We start from the raw sequence: 19313 nt of genomic DNA on the forward strand, positions 1-19313 counted from the left end.
GCCTGCAGTCTTAGCAGCACTCACAGAATTTCAAAAGATCTCTGGTCTCAGAATTAATCTGAATAAAAGTGTACTCTTTCCAGTGAATTCTCAAGCATATAATATTAGATTAGATACCCTACCTTTTATCATTGCAGAACAGTTTAAATACCTAGGGTAAACATCACAAGTAAACATAAAGTTCTATATCAACAAAATTTAGCCGTCTGCATGGAAAAAATTAAACAAGACTTGCATAGATGGTCAACCCTTCATCTCACACTAGCTGGAAGAATTAACACTGTTAAGATGAATATTCTTCCTAAGCTCCTTTTTATTTCAAAACATCCCAATATACATTAATAAATCATTTTTAAGCAATTAGATTCAACAATAACCTCATTTATTTGGAATTCAAAACATCCACGCATCAAAAGAGCGACCTACAAAGATAAAAGGCAGAAGGTGGCATGGCTCTACCTAACTTCCAGTTTTATTACTGGGCAGCAAATATACAGGCGATAAGAACCTGGACACAAATAGAAGAACATACACAGGCTTGGACCGCAATAGAAGTAAAATCCTGCAGTACTTCTTTGTATTCCTTGCTCTGTGCTCCAATAAACACACGTTATCGGCAATATACTAATAACCCAATTGTGCTCCACTCACTTAGAATCTGGAACCAATGTAGAAAGCATTTTAAGACGGAGAAGCTTCTATCTGTGGCAACCCTGCAAGAGAACCACCTCTTTCAACCTTCACAAACATATGCAGTTTTAATATCTGGAAAAATTTGGAATTAACTTGCTTAGAGATCTTTATATAGACAACGTCTTTGCATCCTATGAACAATTACATTCCAAATTTAACATTCCAGCTACACATTTCTTTCACTATCTTCAAATCAGGAACTTTGTTAAACAGAACCTTCCAGATTTTCCTCATCTTGCACCCTCATCCATGCTGGAAAAATATTGCTCAATCTCAAGGACTTAGACTCCATCTCTACAATATATAAAATCATTTTACAATCCCTCCCTTTCAAAGATCCAAGAGGACACTGGGAAAAAGATCTCTCAATTAATATATCAGAAAAGGAGTGGAAAGTAGCAATGCAGAGAATTCACTCGAGCTCCATATGCAAAGCATACAATTATATAACTCAAAATTATATATCGAGCACATCTGTCTCGACTAAAACTCTCCAAAATGTTTCCAGGGCATGATCCAACCTGCGAACGTTGCAACCAAGTCCCAGCCTCACTAGGTCACATGTTCTGGGCCTGCACCAAATTAACATTATTCTGGACAAAATTTTAATTACCTTCAGACAGCCTTGGACTCACAATCCCTCCTAACCCATTAACAGCTGTGTTTGGTGTTCTTCCAGATTGGTTTAAAGTGGAGAAAGACAAACAAATTGTGATTGCATTCACTACACTGTTGGCACGCAGACTTATTCTGATAAACTGGAAGAACCCAAACTCTCCTCTTTTAAGTCAGTGGGAAACCGATGTGTTATATTATTTGAAATTGGAAAAATCAAATACTCAGTTAGAGGATCTACAGACTTTTTCAAAACATGGCAGGATCTAATCAGTAATATTTTAAAATAAGTTCATAAAGCACAGAGAATTTATTAATTTAGGTATGTTTACAAGCCTTAAATTTAACGCCGTTTGGCTTGCTCTCTCTCTGGGGTGGGGATCGATTTGTTCTTAACTAATTTTTCTTTTGTAAAACTTGATTGCTTTGTATGGATTGTAATAAAATTAATAAAAAAATAAATAAAAAAAAAAAAAGACTTGAGGCTGTAATTACTGTCAAAGGTGCATCGACAAAGTATTGAGCAAAGGCTGTGAATACTTATGTACATGTGATTTCTCAGTTTTTTTATTTTTAATAAATTTGCAAAAATCTCAAGTAAACGTTTTTCACGTTGTCATTATGGGGTGTTGTGTGTAGAATTCTGAGGAAAAAAATGAATGTAATCCATTTTGGAATAAGGCTGTAACATAACAAAATGTGGAAAAAGTGATGCGCTATGAATACTTTCCAGATGCACTGTATATTCTTGTAATGAATTAATTGATAAAATTGGCAATTCAAATATGTAAATCAAAGTTTTATATACTGTTTTGATGCCCCAAACATGCCATCTTTAAAGAAGACTTGTATATATTTTGCACAAAGGAATGGACTAAAGATGGAAGTGAGCCTATTGTAACATATACTAAGATTAATGTACATCAGTTTCAAAATAATTAATGGCTAAAATATGTTCTACTCTGCATTCTAGCAGAAGCCAAATAAAACACTTCTGTCATTTGATCTCCTTCTACTGTATGTCTAGATAGTGTGGACGCTGGCCCGGACACACACAGACGGACATCTTCAGTTCACCACACACTGTTTATTTACACTATTTACACAGTTCAATTACGTGCACCACAAACCCCAGTGCCTCTTGCACCGTTCCCCCAAATGTCCAGGCCTCACAGTTCCAATGCCTTTCTCCTGGCCACCTCCAGTCCTCTCTCCAGCTCTGTCCACTTCCACCCGGGGAGGGCAGAGTACAGCACAGAAGACTGATAGCAGCGTGACAGCAACAGAAAGACAGCAGATGATCCGACAGCACCTCCTTAGCATGCGTTCAGCCCCCTCCCCACCTTGACAACGCGAGCAGCATTATACGTCCTGAGAAAGAGATTTAGCCACGCCCGGGGCCAGAAATAAAGAACAAGTTTTTTGTTTACAATGTCACGCGAGACAAGGCAGTGAGACATCATTTAAATCAAGTCCAAGGACATCTAACCTAGCAGTTGTTGGATTGCTGCTGGCAGACACGCTTCATGTGCTCCCAGTTCTTAAAACAACGACAGGAGACAAGCAAAACACGTAGCTCGCCAGCAGCAAAAAGCCTGCAGATGATCAGAATGCTTCTCATTAGTATGCGTTCAGCTAAACTAACCATCGCGCCCCCTCCCCCCCCACAACACGAGCAACACAGATGCGAAGTGGCAAAAGGACAGCTGCTATACAGGCTTTGAGACAAACAGAACAGACAGCTCACCAGCAGCAGAAAGACAGCAGATGATCCGACGGCATCTCCTTAGCGTGTGTTCAGCCGCACCCCCTTCACAACGCGAGCAGCGTTATATATCCGGAGAGAAACAGATGTAACCACGCCTGGGGCCGGAAATAAAGTATTGTTTTTACAAAAGTTTTAAAATAAAAGTGACAATAATGCATATGTAACAATTCCCATGAAATGAACAACCTTTTTAAATTGTATATCTGGTAAACCAAACCCGGGGGTGGGCGAGCGAAGCGAGCAGGGGGAAGAGCCCCCTAGTCTGTCAAAAACAAAACAAAAATTTCTTATGTTTGTAACTGATGAACCCGTGTTTGGTGATTGGCTGCTTATGTCTACATTGTGGAAACATCTTCAGGTTTCTTACTGGCACGCTCTGACTAGTGGATCTGACTTTGGCAATCCTGCTATTGGTAAGCTTTTCAGATTCTCCTAGGTAACAGGTAACCCTTAGTGCCCATTATATTTAGCTTGCAAAAGGTTTACAAAAATTGGTTCCATAAAAAGGAAAGAATTAATATCTTGTATTTTTTCATTCCTTACTAATCTGCAGGTACAATAAGGTGTTCTTATGATGTCAGAATTAGATCATAGATAGTTAAAACTTTATATTTTCCCCAGAGGGAAATTCGAGTTTTTACAGATCCCCATTAGATAGATAGATCTAAACACACCAGAATGTCTAAAAAGGAAGGAAATTAAAAAGAAAACCTTCTGCCTTGTCAGTTAAAGGTCACAGCGAGGCACTACACAGGTGTACTGCTGTCTTATAGCGCTCCTCTGTGTTACAAGATCAGTCAAACCTGTCATTTATATGGTCCCCCAAGTGGTTGCAGGAGTGCACCTCCTCTATTTCTGCTCCCTGAATAGTGACAGACATAGAGGCTTTCTGGTGTGGCAAAAGTTGATTACCAGTTAATTGATTTTAATAATGTTAAGCTGTACACAAATCTTTCTGCACCAAAAAAAAAAAAAAAAAAGTTCTCCACCTGACTGCTATACTCTGTCTCTTCCCCCTTATTGATACACTCTATAAGTGCATAATCATCCGACAGTTTTTGCAAGTAACACGACATGGCATTATATTTATAATCTGAGGTGTAGTAAAAAGAAAAGGAGATGTGACTGTTCCTTGTGGAGCTTCACTGTTGCTCACATTCATAATAATGACACAGTCATTAAGCCACACAAACTGGGGTCTGTTGGGCAGACAGTCCATTATCCAGGACATTATAGGCTCTATAGCTATATATCTCTGAGCTTACCCTTTTACTGCTTTGTTTACATTTTTTTCTGATGTGTTTTTTGCCCTTCATTGAAACCATATGTCTGAAACAAATACAGATAAGAGCCATTCATTACCTAAAAGATTTTGTAGCTATAGCAAGCAAATTTTTTAATGTTGTATTACATTAGTTTTTATGCTGCCGTTCAATATAAAATAATTGTTCCAATAGAATACAAAATAAAAATCTAAATGAAGCACAATTGTACAAGTGACAAAATTTCATCTCCCAATTTCTGACTCCTTGGTTCAACTTTTGGCCCCAGCACTACCTGTTTTAAATTAGAATAATCTGAAAGAGAACAGGCCATTCAGCCCAGCAAAGCCTGCCAGTACTATCAACTTAATTCTTCTAAAACAGGGGTTCTCAACGTCGGTCCTGGGACCCCAGTCACTGCAGGTTTTTGTTCCAAACAGCTTCTGTTTTTATTTGAACTCCTAGGCTAATTAAGTGAACTGATATTCCCAAGTTCTGTGTATTTAATGAACAATATATTAATTAGAAAACTGAGTTTGCTATATATATATATATATATATATATATATATATTAAAATGTACCAAGCAGTTATATAGGAATAATGTATTTTTTTCTTTTTTAACAGTATTTTCATCTTGATTTTCATTCTACTTTTCAAGGTGTTCTAATTGTTTAATTAATCCATTATTTACTAATTAGTGGGTCCGACTCTAAAGTAGCTGCAGCCTTTGATTATTCAGTGTTGTTTGCCTGGGTGTCTGCTCTGCTTGTTTTAAGTTGTCATTATTAAGATACAATGAAGGGGGAAAAACTGCACAGAGAAAGGGCAAAGTATAATGAAATCAACAAAAGAGAGTTAAGCATTTAAATCTATAGCAAAAGCAGAAATATTTATAAATATCTTATTAATGTAAAAATCATGCTGCTATGCTTTTCTGAATGTCGAATAAAAGAAAAAAGAATACCAGCTAATTAAATGAGATCAGTGTTATCACTGATTAGGAATCTGGTTGGAACAAAAACCTGCAGCCACAGGGGGTCCCCAGGACCGAAGTTGAGAACCCCTGTTCTAAAAGAACATCAAGTTGAATTTTAAAGTTCCCCAACGTCTTACTGTCTACCACACTACTTGGTAGCTTATTCCAAATGCCTATGTTTGTGCGAAATTTACCCAGAACAAAATTCCAACTGGGTCCCCGTGTTCTTGCTTGATCCACTGTTTTAATTCCCTTCACAATTTTCAGCACTTCAATCGTTTCTTCTCTTTATCACTAAAAAGTGATTAAAAATTAAAAACCCCAGCTGTTTTAATCTTTTCTCATAACTCATCCCCTGCAGTCCTGGAATCAGCCTGGTCGCTCTTATCTGGACCTTTTCCAGTGCTGCTATGTCATTTTTATAGCCTGGAGACCAAAACACCACACACACAGCACTCCAACTGAGGTCTAACCAATGCATTTTAAAGTTTAAGCATAACCTCCTTTGATTTGTACTCTACACATTGTGCTATAACACCTAACATTCTGTTAGCCTTCCTAATGGTTTCTGAACACTGTTTAACAATTGAAAATGACAAGTCCATTCCATGTTCAGAAGCCATTTAGAAGGCTTCTGTGTAAGTCCTGCTTGTGCTTGCATGGATGGATGTTTCTTCAGGTAACTTGGTTTCCATTCCACAAGACAAAGGCATACACTTCAGATTGACTGGTAGCTCTAAATTTACCTCGTATTAGCCAGTGTGTTGCTATGTACAATGTTATGTCCAGAGTTTGTACCTGCCTTGCACCAGGCATTGCCACAAACCTAAATTGCATTATGCGGGTGTACAATTTTAAATTTCCCTTTGGTGAAAAATAAAGTATAATATAATCTAAAAATGTATTGGATGGCTAGAGAGTACATACAGCATGCATTCAGAATATGCAGAACTGCATCCTTAAATTATTAATTTTTAGCAAGCAGTATAACAATGGTCATCTGAAAATTTAAATAGAAGTTCGCAGGCAGAGAACTTGCACTTCAATGCAATATGTGATCTTTAATTTGAAATGCCCATAAAAGTTATTTTATCGTGTTGATCATAAGGGAACATAGATAAAACGACAACATATTAAAAAATCCGGTTACTTCTCTTTTCTCTAATTCAATTCAGTTAAATGCGGTATTCCTGTTCTCGTGATTTTCTACGCAAAATACAGTCTGCGTAATGCATTAGTTTAAATTATTTTACTAATTGCTCTGTAAAATTCGGCATTACAAAAAAAAAGCCACCAAAACTAATATATATCCCATCTTTATGAATAAAATAACATTTTCAACATATTTAACGAGGTAACACCCATAGGAATTGCTCAAGATCTTTAGAGCTCGTCGAATCCTTTTCCTCGCAAGGATAGATGGGTATAAATTAAGTAAGTCATACTGACCTCTGCTGTGCAACAGAAGCACCAGATACATGTCCTGATCATTTAACGTCGTCGATTAGCTCTCCGTGTTCTATATATATTTTTGTTTTCTTAAATTACACTTTATAACACCGTATTTGTTAAATGTTATCGTCAAAATCGCATGAACCGCAGAATTGGTTCTAGCTTGGCTGTATGTTTACAAAGACTGAAACGGAGCATTTGGTACAGACGCAGCCGTTACGCTTTCAACACATTCTGCGACAACGATCAAAAGAGCCGAGATCGGAGCTTTCCATGACAAACAAAGGTGCCGGACACAGCTGTCAATTTCTTTATACAAACAGAACCAATTCGTTAGCGCGATATCCATGGCGATTCGTTTTAATTTTCCTGAAGCAGATCCCATCTACCTTTGCATGTTACCTTGTGTCTGTTTTGGGTGTCCAGCTGTATGGCTACATTAGCCAACTTCATTGCATTCTGCAGCGGCGCAGCCATTGCGGAGCCAACCATCCCCCGGATATTTACTTCCTGGCTGAAGGAAACGGTGGGTTCTTGTAGCGCACACTCTGTGCAAATATGCGCATCTATGGAAGCTGATTGGATCGTTTTGTTATCTTTCCCCAGTCTTGCGCAGTATGAGCTGTCTGCTCTTTTATATAAATTCGGGGACGGCCACTTATTTTACATAAAAAAGTTAATTACAAATGATCTGAAAAAGTAATGTCTTGTGCATTATCACAGATGGGAATAGATAGCATGACAATGCAAACTGAGAGAGAAAAGTAACCATTTTAATAATATAACCCTTTATCATTAAATCTCAGACTATGAAACCAAATGTCAAATAGGACAGCAAACTTTTACTGAGGTCTACTTGTAAGTAATTTAAGACGACTTGTTTACCCTGTTTGTAATTTCATTTTGTGATTTAATTGTGAAATCCAAAGAACTTCACAGAAAACAGGGAACATCAACCCCAATCATAATACATATGAATTCTGTACAATAGATGAGACTTTAAAACTAGAAATCAGATGGTCAATTGACATACCTAGCAGAACCAACAGATATGCTGCCACAGTTTTCACTTTAAAACTTTTAATACAATTAATTTTTTGGCAATTTAATCTGTATTTGATATTTTCATGTTCACTTCTTTGTAAAATTTGTCATCTAACACCTGATGAAGGTCACCCGAATGGGGCTGTGCAGCTAAAATGTTGCGTTTTTACCATTTTTTTCAGCATGGAAACTTCTTTCCTTTGGAGATACACTTTGATGTAGCCCAAATCTAACTCTAGCTATAATTTTTATTGTGGATTTGGTAATGAAATGTTATCACCTTTTTCTAACCAAATTTTGATTTAGTTCTAATAACTTTCTTTATTTCATCAAGTGGTATTCAGAGGTTCATGGAGCAGTATTTCACTAATGCATGTAAATATGATTTTGTGACAACCTTTATCACAAGAGGTTTAAAAAAAGTGCAGGTTATTATTAAGTACAAATGAATGGCCACCCAGAAATAAAAATTGAATAGTGCATCTATTGTATGCTTTATGTACTTTATGTCTTCCTCTTTTTACAGTAGTGGGGCCAACATAGTGGTTAATCCTTTTTTGAAAGAGATTTCTTTTTTTTCTTTTGGTAACTCAGGTGTGTGTTGTGTCGTGTGTTGTAAATTAATAAAATTCCATTGGATTTACTGGTATTGATTTTTAATGTCACTTGTCATCTGCATGACCCTGTTCTGGATAGGCAGGTTAGGAAAATGGATGGATAGATGGATTTATAATCTCCAAATTTATAATGGCATAGCCTTGCTTATGGCCATAGAGGACCCTGGCCCACTCACAGGGATTACATGGTGGGGAGGCAGGGAGTAAAGATATGAAAACCGACAGAAGTTCTTTTGAGCAGGCTAGTAGTGGAAACTGAGTAGACAAGTATGATTTGGGTTAGGGAAATGTAGGAGTTAGAGGGATGATGTTTACAATGGAAATGCAAAATCAGCTTTGATGGATGGATGTCTTTTTTCTTAATTATTGTGCCTTTTATTAACTGTTGTTAACAAACAGTTATTTTGCAGTCATCTGTGGCTCACTTTATAATGTTGCTCTCACTATTTATTTTAAATGTCTCTCATTCTCATTCACTATTGCCTTACTGTAGGGTCAATTTAAGTTTAACTATGTTCTTATGTTTTTGACCTTCAACCATCTGATTTTGCCTTTGGATCATTCATGATTTCTTTTGTTCTTATTTTGACATTTGTCACAAAATAAAGTCAAATCAGGCCCAGCCCAATCTTTATACTTAATAAATATAAAGTAAAAACAAATTATTATAATTACAGTGTTTTTGGATGGGTTAGGTTGATAATTTATTGTTATCTTCTTGGCAGACACTTATAACTTGTAACATTCGGATGAATTCAAATTGTTAACATGCACTGTTTATCTCACAGTCTGAGCAGAAGCCAGCCAAGTGACTCACTCTGGGTCTCTTAGTGAACCATCAATGAAGATTACATTTGCAGTTTAAAGGGCAATGCCCTATCCACTGAGCAATTGCCTCTGCTTTTCCAACTAGCATAAACAGTGCCTCTGCTCATGTTTACCTGATAGCAATATTGTGTCTAGAATAACTGCCTCACTCCAATTATTATTTAACTCCTGTCTATTGCACATAGTTTTAATGCCAGAAAAGACTGCTGCATAATAAACTTGACTGTAAAATATTTCAAACAATGCTTGTGGTTCTTACAAAACAAAGCTAATATAATTTTAATGTAAAGCAGTTTTTCTGTAAAGTGACATGGTTCAGATCAAATATATTTATTTTAAATGTAAAATTCAAATAATTAAATACCATAGCGTAACATTCAGAAACCCTCTTAACACAATTTAGGGACACAGTGGGTATCCTTGCAGCATCAGGCTTAAGGCAGGAACCAGCCCTAGAAGTCCATCTCTGGAAATTTAGAATAAGGCTATAAACTAACCTTTAATTGTGAAAAGATAGTGCACAGATTAGTGCTGCTGCTTTTCATCTCCAAATTCTTGGGTGCAAATCTTATCCCGGTCACTGGGCAGACTTTGTACATTCTCCCGTTGTTCGTGTAGTTTTTATCTCCCAGGCACTATTGTTTTCCTCTAAAGTTACAAATATGTATATGTCTCTAAACAAAAGGATTTCATCTTCTTTTTTACACTATCCTGCATCTATTTCTGATATTTGATAATGCCCAGGAAGGGATAGACATGCAGTTGGTCTAGCCCTAGGTCATCAGAAATTTATTTTGTTTTATTTTTTACTGTTAAAACGTTGTTGATACACCAAACTTTTTTACCCAATATGCTGTTGACTGTTATTTTGCTTTAACTTTGTATAGTAACAACTGGTCAGCGTTACATTGTAAATGCACTATATGCGGTCATGATTTGTTAATGCTAATCAGATTAAAACTGCTGTTTTACTGTGATTGTGTGCTCTTTTATGTACTGTAAATACTGTAAGATTTTGGAATTTGCTCTTGATGCATTTTAATTGTGGATTTGCACATGTGCAATTAGCGGGGTGTGCTATACAATAATACATTTTTAAAAATCTGGACTGAAAGTGGGTGAATGAGTATGTCTACCCCACCTGGACTGTAGTTCAATCGAGGTAGCAGCTGCCCACGTAAGCTCTAGTCCCCCTTGACCGTTAAACTGGAGAAAGTGGTGACAGAATGAATAGGTAAATAAAATTTCAGTTTAGCTACCCAAACTAGATTTTAAGTGGTAAAATTACTTTGAAAATACAAAGAAAGACATCCATTTATGTCCTTAATATAAACAATGTTTCTGTTTAAATGAGAAAAAGAAATTCCATATTCATAACTGTTCATAAATGAAAGATTTTTTATTACATTGATACTTTGTCTTCTTTATATGGCTTGTGAACACTGACCCGGACACACACAGGCGGACATCGTAAGTTCACCCAACACACTTTTATTTACAATATTTACAGGGTTTTTGCTTTAGTGCACTTCCCAGTGCCTTCTGCACCGTTCTCCCAAATGTCCAAGGCCTCACAGTCCTTGTGCCTTTCTCCTGGCCGCCTCCAATCCTCTCTCCACCTCTGTCTACTTCCACCCGACATCCACCAATGACTGGAGGGAGGCGGCCCCTTAAATAGGAACCCGGATGGGCTCCAGCTGCTTCCCGGCACTCCTCTGAAGACACGCCCCAGTGTGGCGGAAATGCCGACTGCGCACCCGGAAGCCCTCCGGGTGTCCCTTGTCTTCTTCCCCCCAGCACTTCCTGGTGTGGCGGAAGTGCTGGGCTCCAGACTTCTACAGGCACCGGGGCGCCGCCTGGCGGTTGCCACAGGTCCCTACAGGGCTGGGCTTCCAAGCCCTTTACCCGAGGCCCCCAACATAACCAGGGCGGACTCCCCCTCACGGTCTGGAGGAGGCACAAGTCCTCCTCCGGTCCTCCTGGGCGTCCCGGCCAGGCTCCAGCCCCGGCCGGATGCCACAGGCTGTATGATGTTCTCAGAGCCAGCAGTCAGAAAGAAACTGAAAGCTAGATTGACCTAAAAATTATATTCTGATGATGTCACCTTTGTGTGCTAATCTGGAATAAAAACCAAAGAAATGTGAGATTATATGAAATAATTATGACTTTATAAGACCAAATACAAAGGCAGGCATGATCTGAGGAGAAAAATAAATAGTATATGAATTGCAAATTATAAATCAAAACCTGTGGTTCCACCATACCTGATAAAACACTGGTTTCTGTTTCTGTTCTTATGGCTCGCCCACTTTCTGGACTCTAAATGCCACTAAAACACTGTCCTCTCCACCCCAGAATATACCCCCCTCTCTCTCTTGCCTTCATACTTCTCTATTACCCTTCTAATGGAGTCAATATACTATAACTCTGTGATGTCCCTTTTCAATGATGTCCCTACAATATTCAACAGCTGCCAGGCCACAGTGCCCTCTAATGTGCTGGGATAACTATAGCTCTGATTCTAAAATGATCTTTAAGGGGAAAGAAAGTGTTGTTGAGATTTCATGAGCTGACAGACTGCCTATATGGCCTGTAAGTTACTACATTCATAGACTAAGATAGCTATTTTGGAAAGCAGTGAGTACTTAAGTTCCTTATTTTGTATCAGAAGTGCTTGAAGTTAGCCACTAACTAAATAAAAGCTGTTTAGAGAGAACTGTTGTGTTGGCCTCTGACCTTTACTCTAAATTTTGACCTTGCATGGTTTGTTTTGTTATTTGGAAGATTAAGGAATGACCCAGATGTGTCTTGCAATGACTAACAGAGGAGAAAAGCATACCATTCCGGCTTAACAACATAAAAGTCATATCTAGAAAATCTTGAGAGAGGCAACTACAAAAATCATTATGGACTAAACTTTAAAACTGCAACAGGTCTCAAATTTACTGTTTCTACAGCAACCCATATATATACTGTACAATGAATTCCAAAAAAGTTGGGAAGCTATGCAAAATGTAAATAAAAACAATGCAATGATTTGCAAACCTCACAATAGAGCATATAAAAACATATCAAATGTTTAAACTCAGAAAATTTTGAATTTGATGTCAGCAACCAGTCTCAAAAAAGTTAATCCATATACAGGTATATTGTGTGTGTGTATATATATTTGGATTTATTACAATAATCCAGTGCACAAAGCACCCTACACTCCACTATATTCATACAATAAACAAATCACCAATAATCAATACACAAATCAATCCTCCTACTCCCAGACGCGTTGCCACCCTTCCAGCTCAGCTCACCCACAATCCTTTATACTGTTTAACCCGGAAGTGCTTCATCTCTCAGTCCATGATTCCCCATCACTTCCGGGTAATATAAAAAGTCCTTTTTTCTTCATCCCAGAAGTACATTGGTCCTTCCGTCCCCATGACTATGACGTACTTCTGGATTGTAGTAAACACCAATGTCTCTGAGCCTCCCAGCAGCGTCTCCTGGTGGCCCCCACGTTATCCAGCAGGGTTGCACTGGAAGACTCCAATTCCCATGAGTCCCTGCAGGAATTTGGGGCCCCTCCATGGTGCAAGGATGTCTCCACCTGGCGGCCTGGAGGTATTGGCTGGGATGACTGGCCGGCCATATCTCACTATATATATATATATATATATATATATATATATATATATAGTGGCTGACGCCTGGAGGATGGAAGGACCGGGAGAGGATGAACGCCCTGGTGGGTGTTGGGGCCAAGGGAACAGAAGTTGGATGCTCAACCCTGTGGGGCAATGTGGCCACCACCAGGGGGTGCATGGACATTGGCTAAGCCCTGGACTGGAGCACTTCCGCCACACCAGCAAGTGCTGGCAGAACAGGAACCAGGTACACCCGGAGTGCTTCTGGGTGCCCATGCAACACTTTTTGCCACACAAGGAAGTACTGCAGGAAGGTCATCAGGGAGCGCCTGGAGCACATCTGGGTGCATTATATATAAGGGGCCACCTCACTCTATTCAGGGAGCCGGAGTTGGGAGGCAGAGGACGGAGCTTTCAAATTGAGGAGTGAGTGCAGAAGTGAAAAGAAGAGAAGAGAAAGGAAAAGAGAATGGAAGGACTGAGCATTGTGAGTTTGAGCGCTGTGTGGTGCTCTAAAACAAAGAAGAAAATAAACATGTGTGTATTTTGGACTTAAGGCTGTTTCAGTATCTGCCTGTGTCCGGGCTTCTTTCACTATATATAGTGCCTATATATAGTATTACAATTTGCACGCATGTTTCCATTAAACATCTGTCCAGCAAACAATTTTAACGTTATTGCAACATTTTCTGAAGGTTACATCTAGGTAATCATAACGTTACTGACACTACTGTAATGTTCAAATGGAGAGTTTTTTTTACCTGTTCCTCGGATTTTATCTAAAATGTTATGAAATAACCATTTGGGAGCCTTTAAAGAACTCCATGTGCGTTGTGGAGGACCGGAGGAGGGCTTGTACCTCCTCCAGACCGCGAGGGGGCGACCACCCTGGTTACGTTGGGGGCGACGGGTAGAGGGCTTGGAAGCCCAGCCCTGTAGGGACCCGTGGCCACTGCCAGGCGGCGCCCCAGTGCCTGAACAACCCTGGAGCCCAGCACTTTCGCCACACCAGGAAGTGCTTGGGGGAAGAAGACAGGGGACACCCGGAGGGCTTCCGGGTGCGCAGCTGGCACTTCTGCCACACTGGGGCGTGTCTGCGGAGGAGTGCCGGGAAGCAGCTGGAGCCCATCCGGGTTCCTATTTAAGGGGCCGCCTCCCTTCAGTTGAGAGCGGAAGTCAGGTGGAAGAAAGATGGAGCTGGAGAGAGGACTGGAGGTGGCCAGGAGAAAGGCACAAAGGACTATGAGGCCTGGACATTGGGGAAATGGTGCAAGAGGCACTGGGGAGTGCACAAACTGTAATTATTGTAAGTAAACGTGTGTTGGGTTAACTAACGATGTCCGTCTGTCTGTGTCAGGGTTCAAGTTCACAGCGTATATGTCTGGGGGCTACAGCTGTCAGGTATCTGCAGTTATAACTTGTGCTTTGTTCTTAGGACTGCTGGGCTGAGCTGGAGAATTCTTAATTGTTTTTAAAGGAAGATCAGAAGTATTGGAATTATGAACACAAAAATACTTTCTTTTTTATGCAGCTTAACGTTTATTCATCTTACTCTGCTTCTGTATCCGCAACCGCTATAAAATCTGGTCTGAGTTTCTTCCATCTTACCTAAACAAAAATAGAACAAACCTTATAAAAAATGTAAAACACGTAAAATTGCAAATCGCATTCTTTGTAACAAAAATAATATCAATAGATATGTTAGTTTTATTAATAAAATAGTAATGTTATGATTTAGTATAGTATGCAAGCATTTTTATCAGCCCGGTTGCTTAAAACACATATTAGGTTATCCAGTAACCAACAGGAAATCAAAAGGTTACATTACCGTTGTTAAGTGTTTTCTGGATGATAAAACCAACTTTGTATTTTCTCCTTCCAACCATTTTTCATCACAACGAATCAATAACTGATAACTTTGTTTGCTTTTCTTTCTGTCTTTCTTACTCCAAGAAATCGGCCTATCACCAGTAAATCAAATGGAAGGAAGATGCCCTTTTTCTTATAGCAAGCCTCCACAGATTTTTAGTTGTTGACACAGATCGATCACAGAAAGGGGATGGTGGATGGCCACCACTGTGGAGAATGGAGGGCAGGAGTCACTTCTCAATCTTTAACAGGAAAATCTGCTCTTCTTTGGTTTGGCTTTCAATATTTTATGTGTGTGATTAAGTAAAACTGATAGGCAGCAGAGCGTTTCGCTTCTTCACTGTTGCTGCTCGAAATACAAAGGTGTGCGCATTACTGCATAATGACAGTTACCTTCTTCAACGTGGAGATCCATGACAGATCACCATGGTTAAAATTGTTCAAAAGTTTTAACCACTACATATCAAATTTTGATTAAAATTGATGTACTGGAGTATCTCACATGTCAAAGAAAGAAATTAAAGGAACACTTAATCATCACAGTCTAACACCAAGTCAGTTAAGCTTCAGGGAAATCAATCTGTCCAGTTAGGTAGCATAAGCAAATGTGAATCAACCACACCTGCTTTGGTGAAAATGAAAGGAAGGCAGTGTGGTGTAGTAGTTAAGGCTTTTGACTTCAATCCCTGAGGTTGTGGTTTCAAATTCTACTACTGATGCTCTGTGACCACAAGCAAGTCACTTGACCTGCCTGTGCTCCAACTGGAAAACCAACAGAAATGTAACCAATTGTATCATAAATGTTGTAAGTCACCTTGGATAAATGCATCAGCCATATATGAAAATAAAAGTGACAACATATACAATAAAGAGGCAACAGCAAGACAACCACCAAAAAGGTGCACTTCCCTTATACTTTCTGATTGATTCTTCTCTAGTTTTGTTAGTCTCCTTGTCACTACTGGTAGCATGAGGCGATAACAGCAGCCGATTCAGGTTGCACAGGTAGTTCAGCTCCTCCAGGATGACATGGAGGAGATACGAGGAGACAGGTTGATACACGAGGAGAGCTGGACAGGGCCGTAGAAAGGCATCAACCCACCAGAAGGACCGGTATATGCTCCTTTGTGTGTACAGGAACAGGAGGAACACTTCGAGAGCCTTACAAAATTATCTCCAGTTTGCTGCTGGTGTGCATGTTTCTTTCCAAACTGTCAGAAACAGGCTCCATAAGTGTGGCATTAGGACCCGATGTCCTCTAGTGGGACCTGTGCTCACAGCACATCACCATGCAGGTCGACTGGCTTTTGCCAGAGAATACCACAATTGTCAACTGCACAATTGGTATTCTGTTCTCTTCACAGATGAGAACAAGTTCACGCTGAGCACATGTACCAGACATGAAAGAGTCCGGATATGTTGTGGTGAATGTTATGCAGCCTACAACATCATCCACCATGACTGGTTTGGTGATGGGTCGATGATGGTCTGGGGTGGGGGGGTTGAATATCCATGGAGGGTTGCACAGACCTCCATGGATATACAACTGCACACTGACTGCTGTTACAACAACAACAGCAACATTTATTTATATAGCACATTTTCATACAAACAGTAGCTCAAAGTGCTTTACATAATAACGAATAGAAAAATAAAAGACACAGTAAGAAAACAAAATAAGTCAACATTAATTAACATAGAATAAGACTAAGGTCCAATGGCCAGGGGGGACATAAAAAACAAAAAAAAAACTCCAGACGGCTGGAGAAAAAAATAAAATCTGTAGGGATTCCAGACCATTAGACTGTCCAGTCCCCTCTGGGCATTCTACCTAACATAAATGAAACAGTCCTCTTTGGATTTAGGGTTCTCACGGAAGGACTTGATGATGATGGTCACGTAGACTTCTGCCTTTTAATCCATCCATCATTGTTGGAGCATCATGAAGCTTTGAGTAGGTGGAGGTGGCACAGGCCACCACCACAAAGAAACCGGAAAAAGAAACAGAAGAGAGTAGTAGGGGTCAGTACGGATTTTAGAGCCACCATGAATAGTTATTATGAAGAATTGAACATACAGAGTATCAGGATTAAGTTAAATTAAGTTAAATTGAAGTTTTAAAAAGGCCATGTTAAAGTAATACTGTATGTTTTCGGCAGTGTTTTAAAGTGCTCTACTGTACTAGCCTGGCGAATTCCTATTGGCCGGCTATTTCAGATTTTAGGTGCATAACAGCAGAAGGCCGCCTCACCACTTCTTTTAAGCTTTGTTCTTGGAATTCTAAGGAGACACTCATTTGAGGATCTAAGGTTACAATTTGGAATATAAGGTGTCAGACATTCCGATATATAAGATGAGATGAGATTATTTAAGGCTTTATAAACCATAAGCAGAATTTTAAAGTCAATCCTGAATGACACAGGTAACCAGTGTAGTGACATCAAAACTGAAGAGATGTGCTCAGATTTTCTTTTTCTAGTTAGGATTCTAGCAGCTGCATTCTGCACTAGTTGCAAACGATTTATGTTTTTTTTGGGTATTCCTGAGAGGAGTGCGTTACAGTAATCTAGTCAACTGAAAACAAACGCATAAACTAATTTCTCAGCATCTTTCAATGATATAAGAGGTCTAACTTTAGCTGTGTTTCTTAAGTGAAAAAATGCTGTCCTAGTGATCTGATTAATATGCGATTTAAAATTTAGATTACAGTCAACAATTACCCCTAAGCTTTTTACCTCCATCTTGACTTTTAATCCTAATGTATTCAGTTTATTTCTAATAGCCTCATTGTATCCATTATTGCCAATCACTAAGATTTCAGTTTTCTCTTTATTTAACTTGAGAAAGCTACTATTCATCCATTCTGAGATAAAAGTCAGACATTGTGTTGGTGAATCAAGAGAATCGGGGTCATCAGGTGCTATTGATAAGTACAGCTGTGTGTCATCAGCATAGCTGTGGTAGCTCACGTTGTGCCCTGAGATCATCTGACCTAACGGAAGCATGTAGATTGAGAATAGCAGCGGACCCAGGATAGAGCCTTGTGGAACACCGTATCGGATATCATGTGATTTGAGTTGTAATTACCACAACTAACAAAGAATTTTCTCCCTTTCAGGTAGGTTTCAAACCAATTTAAGACACTGGCAGAGAGGCCCACCCATTGACTAAGGCGATTTCTAAGAATATTATGATCAGTGGTGTCAAATGCAGCGCTCAGATCTAAGAGGATGAGAACAGATAAATGGCCTCTGTCTGCATTTACCCGCAGATCATTTACTCCTTTAATGAGTGCAGTGATTTGTTCTAAAACCCAACTGAAATTTATCAAGCATGTTTATTTAGGTGGTCATTTAACTGCATAATGACTGCCTTCTCCAGAATTTTACTTAAGAAAGGCAGGTTAGAGATGGGTCTAAAATTTTCAAGAGCCGAGGAGTCGAGATTATGTTTCTTAAGTAGGGGTTTAACTACAGCAGTCTTAAGACAGTCTGGGAAGACCCCCGTATCTAATGACGAATTTACTATGTCAAGAATATCATCAATAAGCACGTCTGATACTTTGAAAAAATTTGTTGGTATTTGGTCTGTTATTTTAACTTTTAATATTTCATAGTGGACAGTTAGTTTAGTCTTCCTCCATTTACGCTCAGCTCTACGGCATGTTCTCTTTAAATCAGACAGGTACCAGGATGAAATTCTCAAAGCCATTGCCAGACCTTATACTGGTGCAGTGGGCACTGGATTCCTCCTGCTGCAGGACAATGCCCAGCCTCATGTGGCCAGAGTGAGTGGGCAGTTCCTGCATGATGAAGGCATTGATGCCATTGACTGGCCTACAAGTTCCCCAGACATGAATCCAACTGAGAACCTCTGGGATGTTATGTATCAGTGCATCCGACGCTGTCAAGTAGCACCACAGACTGTCCAGGAGCTCACTGAGGCTCTGATCCAGGTCTAAGAGGAGATCCCCCAGGACACCATCAGTCACCTCATCAGGAGCATGCCCAGACATTTTCTGGAGTGCATACAGGCATGTGGGGGGCCATACACACTACTGAGTCATATTACGAGTTGCCATGATGAAATTCACATAAGTTGGATCAGCCTATGGTTTCAATTTTTATCTTTGATTTTCAGTGTGATGTTGAATCCAGCCCTCTGGGGTTTGGTGATTTTGGTTTTCATCAACTGTTGTTACATCATTTTTGTCTCAACAAATTACACAATATTACTCAGTAAAAGTTGTACACTTAAATATTTCATTCATCCAGATCTTATGTGTGATTTAAGTGTTCCCTTAATTTTTTTGAGCAGTGTATATTTAAAACGAATCACCATAATTTTAATGTTTTTCATTGACAGCTAGCCTACATGATACTTTAATAACCCGTTAATTTTTATTTTAACAATTATTTTGCATTGAATTACAGTATATTATTAAAACGATTTAAAAAAAACAAACCTTTTTCATACAGAAGACACCCACATTTTTTAAGCAATACGGACTAAAGTCGCTTCTGGGGCCCCTATGGGATTAAGGGC

General features: G+C 39.2%; 1 protein-coding gene across 2 annotated transcripts in view; it reads right to left on the minus strand.

Moving 5' to 3' along the window:
• vps9d1 (VPS9 domain containing 1) overlaps nucleotides 1–7276 on the minus strand; it is an 81753-nt gene extending 74477 nt beyond the window's left edge. The window contains exon 1 of one of the 2 annotated variants that reach the window (XM_039763451.1): nucleotides 7172–7276. In XM_039763451.1, the coding sequence (XP_039619385.1) occupies nucleotides 7172–7261 (90 nt within the window). In that variant the 5' untranslated portion in view covers nucleotides 7262–7276. Of the gene's footprint in view, nucleotides 1–7158 lie in introns of both variants that reach the window. The other variant, XM_039763452.1, reaches the window with a different exon arrangement.
• Between the last annotated feature and the right edge of the window lie 12037 nt (nucleotides 7277–19313).

Source organism: Polypterus senegalus, chromosome 9 (genome assembly GCF_016835505.1).
Source record: "Polypterus senegalus isolate Bchr_013 chromosome 9, ASM1683550v1, whole genome shotgun sequence".
NCBI lineage: Eukaryota > Metazoa > Chordata > Cladistia > Polypteriformes > Polypteridae > Polypterus > Polypterus senegalus.